Raw genomic sequence first — 12,029 nt, 5'->3', positions numbered from 1 at the left:
GACATTATAAGCAGCCAGGCAGTTTCTCTCAACTTCTGGTTCTAAGTGTAGAGGAGGCAGGTGTCTGGGAAGCTTTGTGAGAGATGAGGCTGGTAAAGTGGACAAAAGGTAGCTCACACAGACCTTGCGTGCCCTGCAAAGGAAATTGGCTTTTACCAATTCTGTTCTACACCTGACCCCCTAGCCTGGTGCTGGGGATGCTGACCCAACTTCTGCTAAAATGACAACTGGGTGCTATAATCCCAAATGAGGCTTGTGGCCGCCCTAATTCCAGACAGATACTCCATGTACACAGTGGAAATTGCCCCATTCAGTCCGATGCTTTGCTAATCCAGGAACCCAGACATCGCCAGCATCAGCATCAGCCCTACTCAGACTTTGCTTTCCTCAAAGGGAGGAGAGACACTTCAAGGACTTTGGGTTTTACAAGACCTATCCCGTTGTTTCTCCTCCTCAACCTTCCACCACACAGCCCAGCTCTACATTCAGCAGCCAACAATCGTTCCATTCATAGCTCACTCTTTAGCCTCTTAGTCTTAAAACAAAAAAAGTTTTTTAAACACCTACTGGGAATAGAGAACCATTAACGAATTTTAAGCATGTGTGTGACATGATCAGCTTCTCATTTCAGAGAGATCACTTGATCACAGCGGTGAGATGGGAGAGCCGCTGGAACTTTGCGGCAAGCCAGGTGAGAGACCATAAAGCCTCAGTAACACAGTAGGGGTGGGCGAGAGGGGAGCACTGCACCTGTTCCCTATTCAATGCGGAAGCAGGGCACAACAAATGGCTCTAAGTCTTCCTGCTTGAGTGAGCATTGTTGGAGGAGGTTGTCTCTTCCCTACTCCACTGCTTCTATGAAGAAGGATCTTTTCCGGACTGCTGCTGGCCTTTTGCCTAAACCTTACTCCCATCCAGAGATAGAGTGAGTTCCCTGGTTAGTGGGCAATAGCCCTTTGTCCATGTTTCTTGGGGGTGAAGTTCTTGGCATGAAGTCATAATTGAAAGTCCAGTTTTTTCTCCTCCCTTTCATCCTTGCCCGCTGAGCAGCAATGGCCTGGGTCTGTTCTACAAGTCTGATTCCCTTGGGTGGCCTGCAATTAGAGGTAGGAAGCTGGGAAGCCCATTTTCCTCATCTCTAAGTCTCTCCAAATTGCTGTTCTTCTATGATAACAGTGATTATTAATTATTATTAATAATTACTATGTTACACTGCTGACTTCTTGACCTAATTTTGGGGAGATCTTTAAACCCCAAAGCTGTGTTGATCCAAGGTCCCTATGGGAGCTCCAGATGAAGCTGTCCAGGAGAGACAGTTGGGGTGAGGGCTTTGGAAACAGGAGAGCCTGGCTAGAGACAGAAGATGTTGGTAACCACCGGCTGGGTGAGATGACCTTAGGTTGTGGACGAGCTTCGGTCCCTGCCCTGGCTTGTGTCAGTCCCCGGTGACCCTTTCTAAAATACAGACTGTCAGGCCCCAGCTCTGGAGGTAGCATGTCACGGTGTCTGGGCTGGTGAAAGGCATCTGTGTTTTCTAAGTAAGTTCAGCAGACAATATTCTGATGCTCACTGAGCAGGGTTGAGACACCCTGGTGAGAGTGGGAAGTTGAAGGGCAGAGCCCCAGGACCCATCTGCACTTAGGAAGCATGTGTGTGTTTGCACATATCAAAGATTTTTGATCAAAAGCTACTTAGTAATGATCAAGTGACATTATTACCAGTGTGGGCCTCTTGCATTGTTAGAACTAGGGCCTAGACAGTACACAGCCTTATTATGGAAAAGACAAGCTTGTTTCTAGTGATGAGATGTTATTTTTTAAAAATACACTGAGTGGGGGTGCCCGGGTAGCCCAAGTCAGTTGGGCATCTGACTCTTGGTTTTGGCTCAGGTCGTGATCTCAGGGTTCTTGGATCAGGCCCCACATCGGGCCCCATGCTCAGCAAGGCATCTGCTTCTCCCTTTCCCTCTCCTCCTCCCCCCATATGCATGTGTGCGGTCTCTCTCAAATAAATAAATATCTTTTTAAAGAATACACTGACAATGATCATGCATTCTTGATAACACAACGATTTTTTTCCCCCAACAGGATGGCAAGTCCTTGCAATTTTAATTAGCCTCCATTTCCAATACGGGATAAGGTAATTATGGCCTCCAGAAGGAAAAGAAAAAGAGTATCTTGGCATAAGCTATGAAAAGGACTATGGGAAATTCACTTGAGTCCATCTCAAGACACTATCTGAGGAAAAGAAATGGAATCCTTTAATTGATTAACTTAAGGAATTTAATTTCATCGAAATCCTTGATTTAAGTATAAAAAAGGGGATTACGCTTATACTCCTTTATTTTTTTTTAAAGATTTTATTTATTTGACAGAGAGAGATCACAAGTAGGCAGAGAGGCAGGCAGAGAGAGTGGGGGATGCAGGCTCCCTGCTGAGCAGAGAGCCCGATGAGGGACTCGATCCAAGGACCCTGAGATCATGATCTGAGCCGAAGGCAGAGGCTTAACCCACTGAGCCACCCAAGTACCCCTATACTCCTTTAAAGTGATTGTGTGACCCTGGGAAAATTTCTTGGGCCTTCTGCATCTTAGTTTCCTCGTCTGTAAAATGAGGGGTAATAACAAGACTTCATAAGAACTTTGTAAGGATGAAATGACATAATACCTGTAAACCACGTAGCCTAGTGCTCCAGGCACATACCAAACATTCAATAAATACCAGTTTAAAAAGGCTTAGACCAATGACTAAACAGCACTACTTCTTACAGACAGTACTAGCTTACCACTCAGTCTTCTAACGCGGGACTACCACACATTAACTTAATGCATATTACTCAGGCCTCCAGGAATAAGAGAATTTTCCTGGGTTGGAGAATAGACCACTTTCATGACAGACCACATTCCTTGGCTATTTAACTTCAATGATTGCTTTGAAAATGTACCTCCCCAAGAGCTTATTAGAAGTGTGCTTGGATCTGGCCAGATGGCGTCATAGTCCAGCTTGGCACGTGTCTGCCTCGCTTTGTGAGGGCGAGAAATAAAAATAAGGAGGTCTTGTAACCATTGTTATCCAACAGTGCTGGGGAATTATAGGTATTCTGGTTAATCAATTATTCACCCATCAGTTCAATAAATGAACATCCACTTTGTGCTGGACAGAGTGCTAGCTGCTGAAGATACAAAGATAAATTAATTCGTTTCCTCTAAGAAGCCTACAATTTAACAAAAGGACAGACAAGTAAATATGTACTACAATTTAAAGGACAATTTCCATGACTGGGGGTATGTGTAAAATGCCCCTTCTGGTTGCCTAAACAAGTAGATACGTGGTGATATCACTCTTCCAATCTGGGACACCATTTAGAGGAGGAGAATTGAGGGCAGAAGGTAGTGAATTGGGGTTTTGCTCTATTGTTTGAATTGCTTGTGCACCCTCCGAACCAAGATGAATGGGTGGGTCTAAAACTAAGAGAGTGGTCAAGGTTAAAGACCCAAATTTGGAGGTCATCGTACACAAGAGGCAGCTGATGGACATGGATGATAGTACCTTGGAAGAATGTTAGGGTTGAGAGATACTGTGACACACTGTCATTTAAAGGGCAGGAAGGGGAAGAGGGGGCAGAAAGGAAAACAAAGAAGGAACAGAGAGGTAGAACAGGAACCAAGAGAGAATGACAGGATCAGAAAAACCAAGTGAGGATTTTTAAGATAGTCTCAATATTTTCAAAGTATAAGTTTAATGACAGTTAGTTGGCTACTATTCCATAAAAGGATTACTCTATTTCCAAAGAATTTGCACAGTGTCTTACACATGTGTTAAGAGATCGAAAATAAATTAGAACATGATAAATGCACACTTAATGCTAAAACTACAAGCACAAGGTAACCTCTAGATAGTTTGGAAGGCACTTTGGGGTTTTCTCAGTGCCTCAGGGCACCATTATGAACTCTAGCTATTGTCCTGCTCAAGTGTGGGAGGGCTGACAAATGGAGCATTGATCGACCTCTGGATAAACCAACTTTCCCTCCCAATGGGAGGGCTCACTCACAGCAACAGAAAAGGGTATCCAGATCCCAGCTCAGGCTAGGAAGCCAGCTGACTCAATCAGGGGCATGAACCCAGCAGGAAAAACTGAAAACATTTCATCCTTCCAGTTCCCCCACCCCCTTGCCTATCATGTGAGACTTGTCACTAAAGGGAAGTTCAGAAAGCAAATCAACCTCCCATCCCATATCCCAACATACCAAAAATGATTGGGACATCTGTACACATGTGTTTCAAGGCCTCCCGATAGCTGTCCAAACACTTGGATCTGAGTTCATAATGGCGTGACATACACTTGACATAATCAGTTTAATAGAGCCAAGAGAACCTGATTTAGAAACTTGTTTCTAAGGCTGAGCCTCTCCTAGGAGGGAACCTCTTGCCTTAAGGAGGGATTGTCACTGATGTTCTAGGCACAGGGGCTAAATGGATTAATCATGGGTCTCCCTGGGCTCTGACTGTGAGATCACTCTATGCTTTGAGTTTTCCAGCTGTCAATTTCTGTTACTGTCCCATCAAAGACAACAAGTAAACTTGAGTCAAGGTGTCAGGGGATTGTTGTCCCCAGACTGCCAGGTTCTGGCACTGCCATGACCATGGAAGTTCTGGCAAAGAACGGGAGCTTTTCCAAGACAATCAAGACAGTCCACATGGGAATAATTCCCCACCTGTCCCTGCTGAGTGGGATTACTGGGTTTAGAGGCATTTGTTGAACGGTACAGCTCCCAATAAGGGGGTGGGAAAAGGGATAGAAAAGGGGGAAGGTGCTGGTGGGAGGGGGCCAGGGCTGCTTGCCGCCCCCCGGGGCTATCTGCAGGGCAGTGGGCAGCTATGATTGTGCTTTCATCCACCAGCTGGAGTCAGAGCTACTCATCATCATCGTCACTGTCATCATTAGACTCCTCATCAGAATTATCACCATCATCATCGTCCTCATCCTCATCATCGCCGCCATCATCCCCATCTTCATTGTCATCATCTTCAGTGTTTATCTTTCCAGAAAGCACATCTTCGATCCAGTCCTCCAGCTCCTCGGCTGTGGGCAGGTCATCGTCATCAGGGATCTCCATCCAGACACTGTCAGCCTGCAGCAAAGGACAGAGAGAGTGAGTGAGTGATGGAAGGACCAGCCAGACCAGAGGATTCCAAGCAGCTGGGCCCTGTCATAGGGAACATGTGCACACGGTTTCATGGGAATGCCTCGATGCAGAATGCTATGTGTAGCAGCCTGCTTGTGCGATGTCAAAGGAAGCATGCGTTCCAGTGTGTGTGTGTGTGTGTGTGTGTGTGTGTGTGTAATGTGCCCACAGAAGTCTCTGGGGAAGGAGAGCAGGTATGGAGGTGAGGCTTTGAGGGTTGTCAGGGGAATGAGTAAGGCCCAGCATACCAGGACTGGTAGCTGCTCCCACCCCACCCCTCTTTGAAATGCCATCTTCCCTACCTTCTGCATTACCCCCCGACCCTGAAGTAGTCCCTCCAGATCAGCAGCACTGCCTGGCAGAGTCCCCGTCCCACCCTAAACTGCCTGTCCTCCTGATCCCCGCCATTAGGTCTAGAAAGTGCTGGGGGTGGCGGGGGAGGTAGCCCAGATTGGAACAGTTCCCAGGGGTATCAAAATCAAGTATTATTATGAATCATATATATTTGCACTGTTTTTTTCTTCTGATTTCATGACTGTATCTACAAGATACCTATGTAATAATAATGACAAACATGTATATGATGTTTCCGGTAGAATAGCCATGAAACTATCACCAATGTTTCCCTCAGGGAATAGGACTAAGAAAGAGGTCAGGGGAGTGGGAAACACTTTTGCTTTTCACCATATATATTTCAAATGTTCCATTTATAAATGTTTTAACTGGAGTAAATTTTTGACAGTATTAATTACTATTATTAATTTAAAAAGCGGTGTACAGAATAAATAAATGTAGAATCCCCCAGGTGACTGAACATCCACCAACAGGATAACAGGACATTGCTAACTGGCCCCCACTCACAAGCATTCCCACCACAATTAATTATGCCTCTAATGACTTCTCTGTGACCATCTCTTTCTGTCCATTATTTATTTGCTCATTATCTGTTGTATTTGTCTTCCCTTCTGTTTTGTTATGATGGAGTTGTATCAGCAGTCAAGACTGAGGTTCAAAATTCCCCACGATCTGCCTGTCTACTACACACCAGCTTTTTCCACCCTCGGTTCCAGCTGTCTGCCTGGTGAGGGATGGCCCTCCAAACTCATTCATGATCTTCCTCCTCCCCCCCCCCCGCCCCATAGCCCCCTCCATCACCCCCTGTGCAATGGCAGCTTCACCTGTGGGTTCCTTTGTGTAAGAATAGTTTGTTGTTGGGCCTTAGGAGAAAATACAGGGTGGAAAGTTGGTGGAAATACTTGGGTAGAAAGTTCCAAAGAGTCAATAAAACAAGATGGGCTGGCCCCGTAAAGGAAACGTGCCCATGCATTTCCCAGGAAGTGCCCAGTCCTGAAGCCATAGATTGAGACAGGCTCAGAGACTAGGCTGGGGACACACACAGCTTGGGCAAGGCCAAGGGTCCTGCTCATTTCAGGGGAGGCTAGACTCCTATCCATGGGGTCATAGTCTGGGCTGCATGGCAGAAAACAGGACAGGTTAGCAGTGACCCGGGTATACTCACATCTGTCACATTCACCACCCCAATCTGTGGCTTGAATAGATCAATCTTGAAAGTCTTTTCCCAATAGGCAACGAGCTGAAACAACAAAAAATAAGATTAGACAGCAGGCAGAGGGCATTCCCTGTCAAAGCCACATTTTGTGGCTGGACCCACCTGCCATCCCTTCATCGGTCACCGTCACTTAAAGGTTTCCAAGACAGCTGTGGGCACTTCAAAAATTGAAGCCTTGGCCTCAGCCCTCAAACACTTTAAATAAGTGTGGAAAAAAAAGAGGTCATAACATCAACTATGAAAACATGTACTATAAAAGCTTCTACAGCTGTAAGAAAGAATATTACAGAGATGGCCCAATGTCAATTCCCAAATGACCGTGGCTCTCTTATACTTCATGAGTGGTCAGGGAGCCATTTTCCTTCACTTCTCTTTCAATGTCCCATTTAAAAATCCCTTACCTTGAACTACTCGGATCCACAAGATGGTGGGGAGGGGATGGTGGTGGAGACAAGGAAGTGTCATGCAAGTAAAGGGAGGGCTTTTTTGTTCACCAGGCTTGGGATCTGCAGGGACTAATCCCTGACTGGGACAGGGCTAAAGGAATCAGGGGCCATGAGGCTAAGACAATGCAAATAAATGTTCAGTGGCAAAAAGTCTCCAATGCAAATAAGTGGCCTGATGGGGAGCGGGGATGGTCAGGAACCTGGATATCCAAACAGTCTGGAGATTTCTCCTTTGCAAACACCAAGGCAAACAAACAGACAGAGCAGGTTGGGACCACTGCAGACCATCTGCAAGCTTACACAACAGAACAGTCCAGATAAACTCAAAATATAGCCAGGCAGAGGCTAACTAAAAAGTTATACTAGGGGTGCCTGGGTGGCTCAGTCGGTTAAACGTCTGCCTCCGGCTCAGGTCATGATCCCAGGGTCCTGGGATTGAGCCCCACATCAGGCTCCCTGCTCAGCTGGGAGTCTGCTTCTCCCTCTGCCCCTCTTGCTGCTCATGTGCGCTCTCTCTCTCAAATAAATAACATCTTTTAAAAAAAGTTATAGTATTTAGGGTCTTATGAGGCCATGACTTTGTTACAATCACCCAAGAATTACTTTCATGATATCTGAAGCATCAGATATCATGAAAGTCTCTGCCTCATTCTGTAAGTAAGACTGGTTTTCAGGACCCTTGAAATCATTCAACTCCCCCAATTTGACTATTTAATCATGATATGATCAGTCAGGTCCTATGCAACAAATAATAATTCCCAGAAGAATTATATCATTTATAACCTAATGATAACTAAACATGTACTGATTACCAGCAGTTAGCTCTACCTAAAGTCTATTGACTGACTAGTAGACAAATCTTTGGCATCAGACAGTTCCGGGTTGTGATAGCTCATCTCCCACTTAGTAGCTTTGTTTTCATCTGTCAGATGGAGATTATGACGGTCCCTGCCTCACAGGATTGATAGGAAGGTTCAATGAGATGCTGCCTGTAAAGAATTTACTATACTTCCAGGCATACAGTGTATTGTTTACATCCATTGTCATCACCACTGGGCTCCTGTTTATTCCCTTTAAAATTAAGCATAATCAAGGCTTTCTGACCATTGATCACTGACACTAGCAAGAGTCTGGACCTTAACTTTCTTACACTTTCAACATGCTAGGACCTGGGAGAACACAATGAACAAAATAGAGTCTCTGCTCTCTGAGAGGCTGCTCCTGCTCTCCACGAAGTTCTTCACCCTATGCAAAATGGTCAAGTCTAATTTTTATTACTTAGCAACTCAGGTTACCTATGAATGATGGTCCCTGCCCAAAACATGAAAGAGGCTATAACAAGGGAGGTGGTGGGATGGGGGACAGGAATGGAAGTACTAGTAGAAGAATTTCACCCAGCTCACTCATGTGGGTGGTTCAGATCCCTGGTCTCCAGGGAGTGAGAATGGTGGGTCTAACCATGTCAGTGCCAGCACCCAGTATGAAGGTCAATGGTGTCCCACCATGTTGCCAAGGTCTTCCACACAAGATAGGAGTGGTCACACTGTGTTTCTGCACATGCTCCTCCTACTGCACACCCTCCTTCATGCTTCTGGGTCTCACACCGAACACACACACGAGACTATGAAGGTGACCAAGACCAGTGCCCAGGGCCGAGCCACTCACCAGAGGAAAGTCATCCGGGTCGATCCACACAATGCTCAGGTCAGGGTTGTCGGTATTGTCCCTGGCAACCTGTTTCAGGATTTCCAGGAACTCGTAGCCATCTGAAGCAGGATTCAAGAAGTCTGAGTAACCCCTGTACATACATGGCTTCCGGCATGTGGAGCCAGGAGTGTGGTCTTTCCACGAGAGTTTCTTAGGCCATTTGGTGCATACCCTCAATTATAGGATTATTCTACAAAGTGAGTCAGAGAAGAACTCCAGCCACGAAGCAGTTTACTCAAAGGAAACAATAAAAATTTTAAATAAAAAATATTAAAAGTTCACAGGGAAGTGGATGATTCTTAAAGCCAGGTTCCATTTGCTGATCAGATCAGAGGAACCCCTGCCTGGTCCTCAGTGCTCTGTGCCTTCTTTTGAAACCAACAATTTGCTATCACTCAGAGTTCTACAGACCAAGAACATGTAGCCTGGACCCTTAGTCTTCTGCAACCTGGAATCTGTAAAACCTTCAAACGAAGCTTCTGATTTACAGCTGGTTTCATAGCTTTGAGATAGTAAATGGGGTTTCCCTCCCTCTCTTACCATTTCCTGGTATGCTCTGCCCTCCCTCTCTTCAAGCAACAGCATTTATGGCCCCCAGGGGAGGGATGATTCATAAGAAAAGCAGAGACAAGCCCTGTGAGCCTCAAGAACACAATTTTTTTTTTAATTAAAAAAAAAACAAAAAACTAAAGCCTAAACCTTTAAGGACTGGTAGCATAAAATTTATACCATAAACAGAAAGTTTTGGAAGAACGTTTAGTAAGAGAAAGCACACCCTAAACCCTCAGCATCCCCACCCCACTCCCAGCTAGAAACAAAGATTCTGGAAAGTCCCTGAGAAGAAGCTCTGCCCCTGTGTGTATGTGGGCGCGCATGCGTGCGCACAGATGCAAGCCAGGGTGCGCATGTGTATGTGTGTCCACACGAAGAAAGTCCAGCTCCAGGCGATCTCAGAGCATAGGGCACTCATGCTGTGTGTCGGAATGAAACTCTGGGAAATGGAAAGGCCTCCAAATCTTTTGCAGAACCCCTTGGTGCAGCAGCATGAGGGCAGAAAAGTCTGCCAGGAGGCCCCACCAGTTCTCTGTGGCTCTGAACATGCACGAAGCCATGGCTGGGATGGACAGGACAGTGGTGGGAACAAGGGCTAGAGGCCACACAGAACCACAGCCAACTCCAACAAGATGTATCCCCCACCTGTCTATGCCTGGGAAGCCACGAGACACCAGACCTCTCGAGATGGTGAGGTGAAGTTGGGGGGCCATCCATGACCAGACCCAGTTCCCATTGGGTACAATACAGGTTTGATTCTAGACAGCAAAGTTATATTTCTGGCCTGGTTGAACGTGTGACCTGAAATGTACACCTTCTCTACCAGCAACTTTCCCCACCTATCTCAGAATTCCCTCTGGCGCTGCTTTTTCTTTGTAAATGTTTCTTCTTTTGCCTGAGGTCCCAGCCACTTTGAGCCCTTCTGTTTAACAAGTCTCTTCTCTTTCCAGGAGCTTTAGCCTTTGTTTGGCTACTTGGGGCCTCTGGGTAAAGGGTTTTCTCTGCACTTCCTCATCTCCTATACATTCCAAGCAAAAAGCATTGCCTTTCTTGGCACTTCTGCTTTGAGTGGGTGAAATCACTTTCAATGTTGTTAACTCCCCACTACTAACTGTAAGATCTAGACTGGGCCCCCTCGACTTTGCTACCTGGAAAGCAGAGGTACTGGTGGGAAAGAAGAGGCCACAGCCCCTTCCTGCGGAGCTGTGCTCTGCCTGCGTGATTTTTCCATCTATTGCAGAATTGTAGGTTTCCCCCGATATCCAAAAGTAGAACATTCCTAAGAACCTAAATGTTGTAAAGTGAAGAAGCAATAACATGTCATAAAATCAAAAATCCTCTTGGGACTTCTTTTCATCAGGAAAAACATATACTAATGTGGGTATTTTGTAAAAGCAAAGCAACATAATGAGAATGTTGGGAGAGCGAGGGAAGACTGTGTATCACTAGTTTCCAGGTATGGCAGACACCTGGGGTGAATAGGGCCACAGGCTTTAGAGTTCATTATCATTGTGGGAATTGGGTGGAGATGGGGTTGGGGGATTTTACTCCTGACTCCTGTAGGAGTGGCTGAGAAGGTCAAACCCCTCCAGAGTTCCACTGGCCCCTGCTATTTGAACCTTATAGCTCCTCCTTCCCTGGGCATAGAACTGTGTCAAAACAGGGAATCTGTGGATCATGTATCATAATACACAGACCATAATGGGAAATTCTCCAAAACACTTTCCATGACTACTTTCAAGAACCAGAAGGAAGTATTCTAGAAGGTGAGAACCAAATGCAAAAGTGAACTTGATAAATCAGAAATTCACGAAGAGGCTAAAATTCAAAGACACAGACCCTGATTCACATAGAAAGTACATCTGAGGATCAAAAGACAGACTTGAATAAAGGGAGGGGAGAAGCCATCTAGGCACCATATTGTAGAGGGACAAAGGCGTCATGAGTACCATAGCTGAACACGCAAGAAAGCATGGTAGATTTCTGATAGAAAACCCCACAGAATGTTCGAACTAATGAGAAGGAATGATGCATATACATCTTTTCTACTCTACATGCTAGAGCAGGTTTGGAGATAAAAATGAAAAGATAGAAGGAATAAAAAATGGGTTCTGCTAGAAAACTTAAATGGATGGCAGTTTTTTTATGTAAACAAGAAAAGTCAAAATTTTCGCTTAGTGCTTAATTTTAGGAATACGAAAAGTTTTTAAGTCCACAGAGGAGTAAGGAAAATTCAAAAAACATTCACAAAATACATCAATAAATGAGGCTGACATTAAAGCAGGAGAAACCTCATCTAGATCCAAGCACAGCTTTTTGACTTTTGAGATGATGAATTCCATAATGGACATAATCCTTCTGCATTCCTGGATATTTTCGAAGAACAGAATGGAGGGGAGGCAGCCCAAAATGATGCTTAAACACACAGACATTGGGGAAACAACCTTGGTCCAAATCCTGGTTCTGCCATTTTGAGTGTGACTTTGGGCAAGTTATTTAAGTCTTGGTCCCTCATCCATAAAATTGGGATGATGATAATAAAAGTACCTATTTCATAAGGTGGTTGTAG

At 45.2% G+C, this 12,029-nt stretch overlaps 1 protein-coding gene across 1 annotated transcript in view; it reads right to left on the bottom strand.

Moving 5' to 3' along the window:
* Nucleotides 1–3,701: 3,701 nt before the first annotated feature.
* Nucleotides 3,702–12,029, bottom strand: part of CASQ2 (calsequestrin 2) — a 63,325-nt gene continuing 54,997 nt past the window's right edge. Inside the window, exons 9-11 of the mRNA XM_047727373.1 lie at nucleotides 8,867–8,967; nucleotides 6,705–6,779; nucleotides 3,702–5,131 (exon numbers count right to left, since the gene is read on the bottom strand). Of these exons, the coding sequence (XP_047583329.1) occupies nucleotides 4,913–5,131; nucleotides 6,705–6,779; nucleotides 8,867–8,967 (395 nt within the window). The 3' untranslated portion in view covers nucleotides 3,702–4,912. The remainder of the gene's footprint in view (nucleotides 5,132–6,704; nucleotides 6,780–8,866; nucleotides 8,968–12,029) is intronic.

Source organism: Lutra lutra, chromosome 4 (genome assembly GCF_902655055.1).
Source record: "Lutra lutra chromosome 4, mLutLut1.2, whole genome shotgun sequence".
Classification (NCBI taxonomy): Eukaryota; Metazoa; Chordata; class Mammalia; order Carnivora; family Mustelidae; genus Lutra; species Lutra lutra.
Note: the sequence above shows the minus strand (reverse complement) of the source record. Positions and strands in the feature narration are given on the sequence as shown.